Source organism: Mercenaria mercenaria, chromosome 5 (assembly GCF_021730395.1).
Source record: "Mercenaria mercenaria strain notata chromosome 5, MADL_Memer_1, whole genome shotgun sequence".
Lineage (NCBI taxonomy): Eukaryota > Metazoa > Mollusca > Bivalvia > Venerida > Veneridae > Mercenaria > Mercenaria mercenaria.
The window spans coordinates 11,803,368-11,819,022 of NC_069365.1; the positions used below are offsets into that span (position 1 = coordinate 11,803,368).

The window sequence follows — 15,655 nt, forward strand, 5'->3', positions numbered from 1 at the left end:
GATGACCAGCACTGAGATAGTAGTATAGTCCCGCCGATTTCGGATAGTGCCTCCGAGGCTCCGAGGCTATCACGTGACCCCATGACGTCATCAATGACCGAACAATGGGGAGGGTATCGTATGACTGCGCAGGAACAATGGGGCGGTATCCTATGACTGCGCTCGAACAATAGGAGCCTCGGAAGCGAGGTTATCACGTTACGCGGAAAAACCCATGACGTCACAATCGCGCAACAAGATGGCGGACAGGTCAATGCCCTAGAACAATGGGGAGCCGAACCCAACATTCCAAAGAACAAAAGAGAGTAAGTGAGTCAATAGGAAATTACCATGACGTCACAGCCGCACCCAACATTCCATAGGAAATTACCATGACGTCACTGCCGCATCCAGCATTCCCAAAACAATAGAGACTAGGTGAGTCAGTCGGAAAGTCCCATGACGTCATGGCCCAATCCAACATTCCAGACTGCAATGAGGTGAGTCAATCTGAAATTCCCACGACGTCAGAGCCCAACCCTAATATTGAAGAAAAGGAGCAGCCTGATCTTCGGATGACTCATCGGATCAAGGTCACCTCGGTCAATGCCCTACAACAGAGCCCAACCCAACATTCCGGACTTATTATCATTTTTAATCTATTTTCTATTGTCCTATCATAATGGAATTCTTAATCGCATACAGTAATACTTTATATAAAACGAAATATGAAATGTAAACAAATATCTAACCCAATAATTGTTATGCCACGGATCAAATAACGGAATGTTAACGATCTTATCGTTTTCCGTAATTGACTGTTTAAGAAATTTCAGCCCGTGTCAATTACATTGTAAGCGATGAGGCAAATCAAGCCCTCTCTAGTATACATAAACACGAAGTTACAATAGTAAAAAGCCCGAAAAAAAAATCCAGTCAATTTAATAAATTGATATAAGAACCACGATATTATTGAACTCATTGAGAAAATGTTTTTTAAATTTGTTTAACGTAACTTTTATTTCTCATTATATCTGATATACCAGTTAATTATAGGTAAATTTCAATTTTGACACGTTTAACGGTTGTATTGTAATATTTAAACCTTTTCACAATTGACTATTGAGCTTTCAATCGGTTTCAATTACACTGTGTGCGACAAGGCGGAACATGATCTCTTCTTAAATACCCGGTGGAAAAAAGTCAACAAACTTTGTAATTTTGATGTTACTTTATTTTCATTTTTATATTAGGGTATTTACTCATTTTACCTCCTCATTACTTATGGTACCTCCTCATTTACTCATTTTTCCTCCTAATTACGCATTTTCCGTCCTCGTGTACTCATTTACTTAGGGAAACAGTAGTATTATCATCATCATCAGCAGCAGCAGTAATATCAGGAGCAGTAGCATCATCAGCTGTTGTTGATCAAACCCATGCCCTTTTAGTTATGAAGTAATGTCAAACTACTAAATAAATCGCCTTAAGTTTTTGTAGCAGATATAGCCTTGCCAGGTTTTTAAAGACTGGTGCAGAAAGCGCCAAAAGCGCATGTATGAGCGCCAAGAACGTCCTCCTTATTACTCATTTTACCTCCTCATTTACTCATTTTACCTCCTCATTACAAAGCCCGCCCGCTTAGCTCAGTAGGTAGAGCGTCGGTCTACGGATCGCGGGGTCGTGAGTTCGATCCTCGGGCGGGGCGTATGTTCTCCGTGACTATTTGATAAACGACATTGTGTCTGAAATCATTAGTCCTCCACCTCTGATTCATGTGGAGAAGTTGGCAGTTACTTGCGGAGAGCAGGTTTGTACTGGTACAGAATCCAGGAACACTGGTTAGGTTAACTGCCCGCCGTTACATGACTGAAATACTGTTGAAAAACGGCGTTAAACCCAAAACAAACAAACAAACAAATCCTCATTACAATATGTTACCTCCTCATTTACTCATTTTACCTCCTCATTTACTCATTTTACCGCCTCAATTACGCATTTTCCCTACTTCCCTCACAACAATACAGACTTCCCTCGCAACTATTCAGACTTCCCTCACAACTATACAGACTTCCTTCGCAACAATACGCGTGTATGCTAAAATGTGTATAACAGCACAATCTGTCAGTATAAAAATGAATGCTCATATGACTCCTCCTCATTCGTAATTTGGACGCCGAGTGAGCTGTTTAAGTGCGATATTTGTCTCAAAGTGTTTGGAGAACGGAATAATTTAACCGGTCGCGGAGATGAGTACATGCGACGTTTGTGGCAAGGTTTTCAGCAGACGAGATAACATGTTACGTCATAAGAAGATGATGCTCGACGATGAAAGCGGTCAATACAGAGGAAATGGACGTCTCGGATGATGAGAGCGATAATGAATTCTCAAACACAATTGATTATAGAGAGGATGATGATGATTCCTCTTCTCCTCCGACGAAACAGAGCACCCGTGGAGTATCATTATAGACCAAACGTTTGAAAAGTGGCAACCGGAATACATTGAAAGAGTTCAAAGCTATGTGGAGGAGGAAGGTCTCACGATAGATACCGCTAGGAATCGCGTTTTTCTCGACATGAGAGATAAATATAGGAAAACGATAGCGAAAGCCTTTGCTAACGCTATGCTATGGTACCGTGCTCTTAAAGAAGATCCTATTTATAGAGCCATTAAGGAAAAGGCATCGGATCTGGAGTTGATGGATGGGTACCCTAACGAGGATGCGTGGAAGTACGCGATTAACAAAAAGATTTACCTTTTTGAAAATGTTCGAAAACAATACGAACCTCCAGAAATAAGGGAAATAGCACCAGTTCAACAGGATGGAGCTGGAGTTGGAGCTGGAAGAGTGCCACAGATAGACGCCGAGGGGCCGGTGCAGAGGGTCGAGCGTTGGGCAGAAAGCGAACTGTTAAGGTTAAAAAATCAGCCCCGAATATGCATTATTGGAAAACGTTATTAAAGTGGTTGAAGAAAAAGACACAATTAAACTGTAAACTTGACTTTGTTTTATCTAGCGATTACTATTATTGAATGAGGAGGTGATTTATTGCTATGTCTACAAAAAATATAAATAAATAAATAAAATTGACCATAATATAAAAGATGAAAATAAAGTAACATCAAAATTACAAAGTTTGTTGACTTTTTTCCACCGGGTATTTAAGAAGAGATCATGTTCCGCCTTGTCGCACACAGTGTAATTGAAACCGATTGAAAGCTCAATAGTCAATTGTGAAAAGGTTTAAATATTACAATACAACCGTTAAACGTGTCAAAATTGAAATTTACCTATAATTAACTGGTATTTCAGATATAATGAGAAATAAAAGTTACGTTAAACAAATTTAAAAAACATTTTCTCAATGAGTTCAATAATATCGTGGTTCTTATATCAATTTATTAAATTGACTGGATTTTTTTTTCGGGCTTTTTACTATTGTAACTTCGTGTTTATGTATACTAGAGAGGGCTTGATTTGCCTCATCGCTTACAATGTAATTGACACGGGCTGAAATTTCTTAAACAGTCAATTACGGAAAACGATAAGATCGTTAACATTCCGTTATTTGATCCGTGGCATAACAATTATTGGGTTAGATATTTGTTTACATTTCATATTTCGTTTTATATAAAGTATTACTGTATACGATTAAAAATTCCATTATGATAGGACAATAGAAAATAGATTAAAAAATGATAATAAGTCCGGAATGTTGGGTTGGGCTCTGTTGTAGGGCATTGACCGAGGTGACCTTGACCCGATGAGTCATCCGAAGATCAGGCTGCTCCTTTTCTTCAATATTAGGGTTGGGCTTTGACGTCGTGGGAATTTCAGATTGACTCACCACATTGCAGTCTGGAATGTTGGGTTGGGCCATGACGTCATGGGACTTTCCGATTGACTCACTTAGTCTCTATTGTTTTGGGAATGCTGGGTGCGGCAGTGACGTCATGGTAATTTCCTATGGAATGTTGGGTGTGGCTGTGACGTCATGGTAATTTCCTATCGACTCACCTACTCTCTTTTGTTCTTTGGAATGTTGGGTGCGGCTCCCCATTGTTCTAGGGCATTGACCTGTCCGCCATCTTGTTGCGCGATTGTGACGTCATGGGTTTTTCCGCGTAACGTGATAACCTCGCTTCCGAGGCTCCTATTGTTCGTGCGCAGTCATAGGATACCGCCCTATTGTTCCTGCGCAGTCATAGGATACCCTCCCCATTGTTCGGTCATTGATGACGTCATGGGGTCACGTGATAGCTTCGGAGCCTCGGAGGCACTCTCCGAAATCATCAGGACTATACTACTGGCGATTCACAACAAACGCAATGCCTGGTTAATACCTTATATAGGATCTACTAAAATACTACTTAATAAGCGGTCATTGATCATGACGAAATCAAGCTTGTAAGTACAATGATCATTGGAGTGCGTTATTTATCCTTAATTTGTTTATAATGGCTCATCGGCGTGTCGAAATAGTGGTGCAAATATGATTGTGTCTAACTATTTTTGGTACGAATTATAAGGTATACGGCAACTAAATCATATCAGCATATATACATTCTGATAGGGGCATCTCGCTACAATATTATTCTAAATCTGTACGAGGGATTTTGTTTAAATTTCACACAATGAAAGAAAACAAAAGGAAAAAGGACACTGCATGAAAACCATAACTCTATATTTCTTACTGTTTGAATTATTTTCTTTTATTTAGTTAAGTTGTACTGATCATAACTGTTAAAGGAATGAAGATAATTTATTTAAACTGCAGAAAATGATAGATGGCATTAAAACAGGCAGTGTACCAGATCATAAATCTTTGCTGAATAAGGCTCTCTCTCTCTCTCTCTCTCTCTCTCTCTGTGCATGTATTTTCCTTGTCCGATGCATAATTCTAAAATTACTAAAGAGACAATTTATACATAAAAACTGTTTAGAGTTAATTCAGTGAACGGTGCACGGGAACCATTACTATATGTTGAGTAGTTGTAAACTTACTTGCCTTTTAAGCTCACCTGAGCCAAAGGCTCATGGTGAGCTTTTGTGACCGCTCAATGTCCGTCGTCCGTCGTGCGGCGTGCGTCCGTCAACAATTTCTAAAAAAATATTGTCCTTGAAAACCACTGAACAGAATTAAACTTAACTTCTCAGGAATGATTCTTGGGCGGCCTCCTTTCAAAATTGTTCAAAGAATTGAATTCCACGCAGAACTCTGGTTGCCATGGCAACCGAAAGGAAAAACTTTAAAAATCTTCTTGTCCAAAACCGCAAGGCATAGAGCCTTGATATTTGGCATGTGACATCATCTTACGGTCCTCTTATCAAAATTGTTGAAATTATGCCCCTGGAGTGAAAAGAGGCCCCTCCCCAGGGGTCACAAGTTTTACATAGACTTATATAGGAAAAAAACTTTAAAAATCTTCTTGTCTAAAACCACAAGACCTACGCCTTTGATATATGGTATGTTGCATTACCTTGTGGTCCTCTACCAACATCATTCAAATTATGCCCATGGGGTGAAAAGAGGCCCAGCCCTGGGGCGTCTCAAGTTTTACATAGACTTATATAGGAAAAAACTTTAAACATCTTCTTGCCTTAAACTGCAAGGCCTAGGCTTTTGATATTTGGTATGTTGCATTGTCTTGTGGTCCTCTACCAAAATAGTTCAAATTATGCCCCTGGGGTGAAAAGAGGCCCTGCCCTGGGGGTCCCAAATTTAACATAGACTTATATAGGGAAAAAATATTCTTGCTCGAACGTTCAAGGCCTAGGCCTTTGTTATTTGGTATGAAGCATTGCCTAGTAGATCTCTAACAAGATTGTTCAAATTATGCCCCTGGGGTGAAAAGAGGCCCCGCCCTGGGGGTCAGTTGTTATATGAGTTATATAGGAATAAATACTAAAAAAAATTATCAGATCATATTTCCTAGACTGTTTAATTATAATTACCTGATGACCCCAAGTGATTAGGGGTCACTTGATTGTGACTGCACACCGATCTTAAAACTGGCTTTCAGTGACCATCAATGTGACCTACTGACCTTCTTTCTAATATTTTAGCATCAGTTTGTCATTTTAAACATGTGGCTCATATTACTCAGGTGAGCGATTCAGGGTCATCATGACCCTCCTGTTTAAACTAAGTTTTTTTTCCTAATCCGAAAGAACAGAAGACATTTCAATGAAATTGAAAGGTATCAATAAAAGGGAGTGCAGTGCACAAGAATGATAATTCCATTGGAATTTTTCAAGTCATCTCCCTTATGTCCTTACTTTTTTCTTCATAATGACTTCCAACTACTAAAATGAATTTAATAAAAAATGTCATTATGATAGATAACATTGAGAGGGAGTGCATAATGCAAGAACTTTATGCAGTATTGATTCTCAATTGGTATAGTTTTTAAAGGAGTCATGTCACAGAATGCGCACGATCACTTAACATTGATTGCCCATTGTCAGCAAAGTCCTGTAGTGGAGCATCATATAACAGTCTTGATTACGGAGGTCTTCAACTGCAGTATGTTATTAAAGAATTATTATACGCTGAAACAAAACGATTTGAATTGGCGGGTCACCCGAGTACTGATGTTCTAGTCATTTTGTAATGGATGAAATTACGACTGAATACATATGGAGTAGAGATTCCAGGGACGATTTTGAATAATAATAAATAGCAACCAATAACATAGAAAAATGAGACAACCACAGGTCGCCCAAAACACACCACTCATATGTTTCGTTTGAATGATAAAATATAAAGCAGAAAATAAATTGTTGGAATCGAACAATCGCTCACGTCATCATATTAGGCTGTTTGGTTTCAGTGCCAGCTGAAAATATAGGTCAGGCTACAAACTGCCTTAAAATTGAATGATCGAATCAGCTTGCTCAAAATCATTTTTAAATTTGGAATTTGGAATAAGAGTTATTTTGTTATTTTAACAAAAATCTTGTTACCAGTGACACTTCATTTGATACTAAATTTATTCTTGATATTTATTTTTTTAAACTTTGACTGGTTTGTGCTTTTACAACTTAATAATAATTGATTCACATAATATTATGCACATAAATAAATAGATAGAGTAAATAATGATAACGGGAAAAACAAACAAAGGAATACTGTTGGGTACGGCCTCGGAACGGTCAGTTGCTGTCATGATCTGACAATATTCTTAGACCTTCCACATGTTCATCAAAATGTGACTGAAACACAGCTAATACAAAAATACATTTACTAGTATTACATTAACTGTTGAAATTTTAGATACTAATCGATATGCTAATTGTATTTATCTAGCTCCAAGATGGTCAGACTTAAATACTGTTGTAAAGTTACTACGGACCAGTCTTGTAAAACTTTTTTTGTGATTGACGAGCAAGAGACCATACTTTACATCAAGATAATGTATGTGTCAACTATTCTTTTAGGTATGAACAAGAACGAGCCTGTATTAACAAGGAGCTTAAAGAATTGATGAAAGATATTGATGATTTAACAACTGGAAGACCCATTGATTTGTCCGAGGCGACTGATGACGGAATACAGAAAGAGATACGCAACATTCGTTCAAAACTTGATCGGCAAAAGCGTGATTTCTCAGAAAGGTAATTTTAAATAAGCATTCATTTTATTGTCCCCTGCCGTCGTTTTCAATGAAAATATTTTGGCGTAGAAAAGGGCTACGTCTGTTCGTTTTTTTCTGCGTCCGTCCGTCTATCTATTGGTCAGAATTTGATCCTTAGCTGTGACATACATTGGGATTTTTTTTTTTAAATTACTTGACACAAAACAAAGGATGACAAGGAAAACATGTATCGCGCATGACCCAGATCCCTAGCTCAAATGCTAAGATTACATTTGGAGGTCAATTTTAACGGTGTCTGCTTGGTTCGCAATTTTTCAAGGGATTTAAGTTTCAGATGACGCAAATGTTCCCACAAGCAATCACCATAACAAAACAATTAGTTGCATGCAAGACCGAGACATCTAGCTGTAAATCTAATATTTCGTCATTGAAATAGTTTACCTCTCTGCAGCGATGGTATATTACTGCAAAAGAAAATTATCAGTTCTCTCCCTAAATGTAAGTCAGGAGCATATCAAATAACAAAACAAAAAACATCTCGTACATACGGTGCCCCTAAAGTGACATGTTACACACTTTTTTTCCACTTAAGTAATGTGAGACTTTTTTATTTCGTTTAAACGAAACCATTTCGTTTTAACGAAATAACTATTTCGTTTACATTTTGTTTAAACGAAATCATTTCGTTTTAACGAAATAACTATTTCGTTTAAACGAAATCATTTCGTTTGAACGAAATAACTATTTCGTTTAAACGAAATAAAAAAAGTCTCACATTACCTAAGTGGAAAAAAAGTGTGTAACATGTCACTTTAGGGGCACCGTACGTACACATTCAGAAACAGCTCTTTCGAAATCAACTGACTCGTGTGGAGATTCTGCATGATTTTAAGAAAAAAATCATAACCGGGCGAATCTTTCTATTTTGTCTTACTCGTTATGGCATTTCCTAAAATCTTGGCTATGTATGAAATTACGAGTTTTAGAGTTTACAGAAGGCATATAAATGCATTACAACTTAAGATCACAAAGATTATTTGGTTTATTTATCAACGCTTAAGACACATAAGTTCAGTTCTAGTACCTGTAACATGCATAAGACATATAATTGTATTATTTCTACGCATGGACTTTCTTTTTAACTCGTTTCATTTAACAGACAAATTGAAATGCAAGATGAACAAAAATGGCTGATAGATCTATGGACTGTTTTTTCCGAGGAAGAAGAAAACAAGAAGCGTGCCACTAGTGGAGGTGCTGTTAGCAAATCTGATCTTACAGAAATGCGTAACAATATCATCCAAAACATAAAAAGGTAAAAATTTAGTAAATTTAGTAAGATATATTTAAGATTACCAACACATCTAATGTAACAAGTTGAAAATGAATATCTCGTTTTTATAACTTGTTTGATAACCGGAATTCGACTTAAAATTTTATTTCCAAGGTGATGTTTGCTTAATGTATTCGCCGTGCTAAAATAGAACAATGACAACAACAAATACTTTTTAATGTCAGATTACATACATGTTATAACATGAATGTGGGTTAAAAGGATACAGACATAATTATATGTAATATACAAAAATACAATTTACAAAATATCACAAATACAAATCGTTAAACTTAGTGAAAAATACATAAAAAAATGTCAGCACCGAGGTTTGGAAAAAATATACTTATTGGGAGAAAAAGATCTCGGAAAAAGCATGATATAGTTATTACAAGGTATACCACTGACGGTATCGTCTAAGGGATTGGATACATCTATGAATTTTGACTGCGCGTTGACAGCGTGGACATTACTGTGAGATTAGTGTTACCTATTGGATATATGTGATATGATTGTGTTTTTTACATATCATTACTGGCTATTTCGGATATAATTTATTGTCAACGACACGAATGCACTTATGATTTTTAATACACCAAATGTTACGGAGGACATCAGTTCGCGAAATTTAATTATATTTGGCCAGTTGCAGAACGCTCTAGGGATATGTTTTATTCTTTCGTAGGAAAAAATGGGCATTTAAGAAGACAATGAACATAACGTACACTTTCTTTCCTCATAGGGAACATTGAATATATATAGATATATACATGTACAAGTAAGCATAAATTACATACACATCTCGAGAGCAATTTTAAACGCATTTTTCATATTTTCTAATCATTTCATGTTTGAAACGCATTGTCTACCCTTTATGTTTGCCACATACTTGTAACTACGACACGTCAAATTCAATTTGCAAAGGAATTGGCTCAAGGAACTACAAATTCTCTTCGACATAACCGAAGTCAAAGTGTATCCAACTTTACTAAACAAAGTAAAAAAATGCATATATAAGGATGTAATTTTGAAGGTACTAGATACCTGACTTTCGGGATAAGCGAGTATCCGCTGTATTGGAACGTAATAAACTGTAGTGTAAACTCACTTACCATATGAATATATCATGGAAATCTAGTTTTAACATTGTCTTTTTAGATGGAAAACAGATAGGATACAAGTCGTCAGTCTGACTGTGCCGGCAATACAGGAAATCACGAAATTGATTACGAATCAACCGCTTGATTTTTCTGACCCAAAATATTTTGACACTGAAAAAGTTGCAAAGGGAATCTCTTTGGCTCTTAATCCTGTTGTGACTGGCATTAGCTGGATCAACCAATGTGTGAAGGAGAACTGTGAAAGGTTTGTAAAGACTTAAATATCTTGTCACTTGGGACTTTCCATCATTAAATTGTATCCTCTTCAATTTCATTTACGTTCTTAAGTCGTAAGACCCGTAACATTACGCTTTGGTTTGCTTTGTTGTAAATAATTTATAGGTGTATATAACAAAGGAGTCATTACAACAGTAGCTTGACTGTGATGTTGTGTTCAGCTCCATTGGACCTGGCTAAATTCCCGAACACAGCCATAGAGCCGTGCGTTGCAAAGTAAGCCAGTAACAAAAAAGAACATGTAACGGAAAAAAAGCAGACAGGTTGCTTAAAAGGTCCAACAACAACCACTTTTAACCATATGCAAAGTACAAAAAGCTAGTAGGCGGTAGATTAAATAATGGAGGTGTTTGGGAAAATGGAAAAAAGCAAGGATGAATGTTCGGCAGGGAAAGCCACGCTTCCTATACCGTGAACGTTGGAAATTCATTTTCTCAAAACGATAAAACAAACAGAAAAACGTGTCCGCCAATAAAAAAAAATAAACTTAACAACTGTAACAAAAGAGTGGGATTTGCTGCCACTTTAAATCATTTATATCGTATATCGGAAGACCATTACAAAGAATAATTTAAGTACTCCAGGACCAGTTTCTTTATATTCCATTTTTCTTACTTTTTTTATTTCTAACTTTTATTTAATTCAGTACATACCCTCCTACTGTTGAGGTATATATCTGTGGTCATTGTTAGCAGTATGTAGTATATATGCAAAGTATGAATTTACAACATCTTCTTTGTAGCTAAAAAATGATAAAGAAGAAATTATTATGAAATGCCACCAAAGTCCTTTAACCAGTATACAGCAAAATGTAAATAACTTTTCTATGGAAAGAAATTAAGTAGAATTTACCTAACAAAAATATAAAGTAAGTTGTATATCATATTTTTTACAATTTTATTCAGTTTTCAACGGAAATTCGTAAGAGCGGAAACGTATAATGAATTAAAAGAAATTGAAAAGAGATTGCTTTGCGAAATAGAGGATTTGAAGAAAAACAAGGATGAACTTTTAAATAGGTATAATGAACCTTTTTGAAATATTCTATATTGATCTAGAAAGTATTAAATTTTGTTAAAGTTTTCATATCTATATCTTTACAATTGTACAATTATATATATATATATATATAATTAAGCGCATCCTTGAGATCCAGTTTACTTTCAGGGAGAGAAAATACAGCTTCTCTGGTTCCAATTAGTTTAAAAGGCTAGAATGTCACTGCTGGTTTGTGAGACATTATAACAGAAATTTGGTTTATATGCAAATGATGAACTAGTGCGAATGTGTAATTACAATTCGGGTGTGTATATAAAGCAGCATAGAAACTAATCTTATCTAGTTATCCCAGAACATCGCCATATTCGCACTACACAGCGGTTGTCACAACAAGAACACGTATTAATACCAAGCTATTTTATATTCTTTACATATTCAGATTATCAAAGGTAGCTGGAGCAAACCTGACTGACAACAATCCGAATATTGCAGACCTTAGTGATCCGAACCGAGCTAGTAAACTCGCCGAGCAATATTCCGAATTGTATGATAACCCCTGGACCGATGCATTCGAGGTTCTAGAAACATCAGATGAAAGACGTTGTATTGACTACTTACTACACATCATTGTCGTATGTTGTTTTATCAGAATATATGAGTAGGATCCATTAATCAACGAAAATCAATGTTACACTTGTTTAATCCCGTTAATTCTGCACATCTTGAGGCATTCTTCCATGTCATCATATTTTTAGTTCCCCTGTCACGTAGTGACAAGGTGTTTTTGTGTGATTGCCCATCGTCCGTCGTCCGTTCACAATTTCTTGTGAACACGATAGAGAGAACATTTTGCAACCGATTTTTGTTTAACTTGCAACAGAACTTATATTGGCATAATATCTCGGTTTCTTTTGAAAACTGGCCAGATCCTATCATTGGTCCCAGAATTGTGGCACTTTAAATGGCCAAAATTTGCTATTTTGGCTTGTGAACACGATAGAGACCACATTTTGCCTATATTTTAACAAACTTTGCACATAATAGTACTGACATAATATCTCGTTTCTTTCGAAAACTGGCCACATCCCATTATGTTTGATTTATTACAAACTTGCAAAATATCTTTAAAAACAATAGATCTTGGATTCCATGATGAATCTGTCAAATCTAATAATAGGTTTCGGAATTATGGCCACTGACTTACCCCAGAAAGAGCCAGAATTGTTAATGTGTACCTTGTGAACACGATAGAAGTGATAGTTTACATTCCATTTTAACCACACTTACACACAACTTAAGTCACAATAAGATCTCGGTTCCTTTTTAAAACCGGCTAGATTCCATCAGGAGTTCTAGAGTTACTGCCTTTGAAAGGGGCAAAATTTTCTTTTCTGGCCCTTTCAGCCATATAAAGATTTCATTTAGGTTTTGATTTGATACAAACTTTCACAGAATGTCTTGATGATCTCTTGGATAGTTTCAAACTGGGTCATGTGGGATCAAAAACTAGGTAACCAAGTCAAATCAAAGGGAAAGCTTATTAACACCATAGAGGCCACATTTATGACACTATCGTCATGAAATTTTGTCAGAATGTTTATCTTGATTTCTATGCCAAGGTCGGAACTGGGTCATATTGAGCAAAAACTAGGTCACTATTCAAATCAAAGGAAAAGCTTTATCAGGTGAGCGATAAAGGGTCATCATGACCCACTTGTTATGCAAGCCGTTAGATAGGTTTACGTGGTGCAGCAACATTACTATTATTATCAAAGACTTTCTGTAAGACTTACTTGACGATTAATTATCGTGAGAAGGTATGATGTAAAACCAAAAGTGTTATCTGACCATTTGTAACACAATTATGGCCCTTTGATGTTTTATAATCTAGTGCTGTGGTATCCATACATAAGTTTGTGTGAGCCAGACTTCTCTTCATTTATTATGCTAATTCTTTTTACACTAACCCAGATAATTAAAAGTACAATTCTATTTTAGCTATTAAACTGGAATTATGGCAATTTGGTGGGTATTTTATTAAATAGAAACTCCCCATTCACTATGAAAAGTATTAAGCCCGCCCGCTTAACTCAATATGAAGAACGTAGATGTCGATTCACTGGCACGGCGTATATTCTCCGTGACTATTTGATGAAAAACTTATGTTTGATATTATTCGTCTTCCACCTCTGGTTCATGTGGATAAGTTGGCAATTACTTGCGGAGAATGTGTTGGTCCAGAAACACTGGTTCGGTTAACTGCCTGCCGTTACAGAACTGAAATACTGTTAAACAAACGGTGCTAAACCATAAAAAACAAATAAAGGAAAAGCATCTAATACTGATTTGCTCAAACGCTCATTCAAAATGTAAAAAAAATTGTTTTAAATAGAATTTTGAGTCGACCATTTATACAAAAGTATTGCCCGTCGGTGTTTTTATTACTATTTACACTCTAAACTTCTACAAGAATTTGTTAAATGTAACAACTCTTCTCTGGACAGACTAATATGTATCAATTAGTTCATTTTTATAATGTGTAACTAACATGTTGTCAGGAACAGATCTTATTCTTTCTTCGGTCAACTTAGATCTTGTTCTTTCCTCGATCAACTCAGATTTTGTTCTTTCTTCGATCAACTTATTACTTGTATCAGTATGTTTTACTTTGATTATTATATTTCAGTTATAATAATAATAGTAAAGGGGAAGTGTATTCTTTATCCTCATTCGTTTGAAAGAGGATTATTAAAACACATATTTTATATTATATTATGTATTCTACGTAAACTTTAAAGGAGTCTTATAACATCTGTGGGGCAATTTCACAAAATCAACAGGACGTTTTAATGAGAGCGTTACACAGTCCATCCAATGGTATGACTCAAGACAAGGACGCGAAAAAGGCAAGTTTATACCTCATTACTAGATTATACTGTGTAAATGTTTTCTTTCGTAAAAATGTATGCCAATAGTTTTGTGTGCTAATTACGGTTTCGGTAAGAAATGATAGTTTGAGCAAAAAGTTAGACGCACATTTGAATTTGACTGCAGATATGTTTTACTTAATAAATATTCTTTTCAATGATTATGTTCTTTTTATAGAAATATTGGTTAGTTTTTTGAAAAACTAAAACATTTAACACTTAAATTAATTCCGGCTCATGTAAACAATAATTATAAAAAAAGCCCGGTTATGTAAAGAAACATTTTTACAACTCAAGAGTTTGATTATGTTGATTATTTAATTTTCGCAAGGGGTCAAATATTACTTTATTACATTTATATAGCCGAAAAAAGTCAAGGACATTAGCCTGTCTAAAGTACAGTCAAAAGCTTTGACGGAGCTACGCAAACAAATTGCAGATGTATCAGTTGCAGACGTAAAAGCGGTATGTATAAATGTTTTAAAGAGCTTAAAATATTTGAAACAATTTTAAGATTAATGTACCTTGACACTGTCAACTGTTCATTTATTTAAGATATACATCTGATACCTTGATAACTAATTTTGGAAATTACCATTTTACGTAGTTGTCTATGAACCACTTTGCATGTATATGATTTAGACTGTCATCTAGAATTGGTTGTTCATATAAATTGAATTATTAATATGTATTTTCGCAACATTTTCAGTCCAAGAAAAAATTCTCGAAACAGTCCGCTTTTGGAGAAAATATTTAACTAATTTAGCATATTGATGCAATTTTGGTACCTTATAAACGTTCTTAACCTAATTTTATGTACGTTTAAACATGCAAAATTGACATTTTGGCTGTCCCTGTGTAATGTTTTTGTTGTTTGAAGTAATGTTAAAAAACTGCAAAGTTCTAATAGTTAAAAACAGCACCTTCAATATTTATTTGACATTTGGCCTGAATGCTAGCGTACAAAACGTTGGAAATACAAGTCAAACAGTAGTTGCAGAAGTGAAAGAAGATAAGTATCTATAACGGTTACTGACAAAACAAAAGCGATGCATAAACAAACTGTGATTTACGATAATAATTCAACAATTTTGATAGAACAAATTAGTTACAGAACACAAAAAATACTCCCTGAAGTTCAAGAATGCACAGAGGTTACAGATAAACAGGTAAAAAGACTGTAGATCACCAAGAAACAGCGTTGACACTGAAACTTGAAATGCATGAAGAACCCAAACACTAGATTTAAAAGATGTACTACAAGTAGAGAGATGACAGATAAACAAAATTTAAAGATCAAATAGCAGAGTTGACACATGGAAGCATCACAATGCCCATAATAGTGGAGAGTGGTGTCAGATTAAACCAGAAATTCCAGGAAATGGAAAACAAAAACAGCTGACAGATGAACCAGTAA

General features: G+C 35.6%; 1 protein-coding gene across 1 annotated transcript in view; it reads left to right on the forward strand.

Moving 5' to 3' along the window:
* LOC128557247 (uncharacterized) overlaps positions 1-14,286 on the forward strand; it is a 57,729-nt gene extending 43,443 nt beyond the window's left edge. The window contains exons 11-16 of the mRNA XM_053544430.1: positions 7,425-7,601; positions 8,742-8,897; positions 10,074-10,280; positions 11,218-11,331; positions 11,751-11,943; positions 14,110-14,286. Coding sequence (XP_053400405.1) covers positions 7,425-7,601; positions 8,742-8,897; positions 10,074-10,280; positions 11,218-11,331; positions 11,751-11,943; positions 14,110-14,286 — 1,024 coding nt within the window. The remainder of the gene's footprint in view (positions 1-7,424; positions 7,602-8,741; positions 8,898-10,073; positions 10,281-11,217; positions 11,332-11,750; positions 11,944-14,109) is intronic.
* Positions 14,287-15,655: the final 1,369 nt, after the last annotated feature.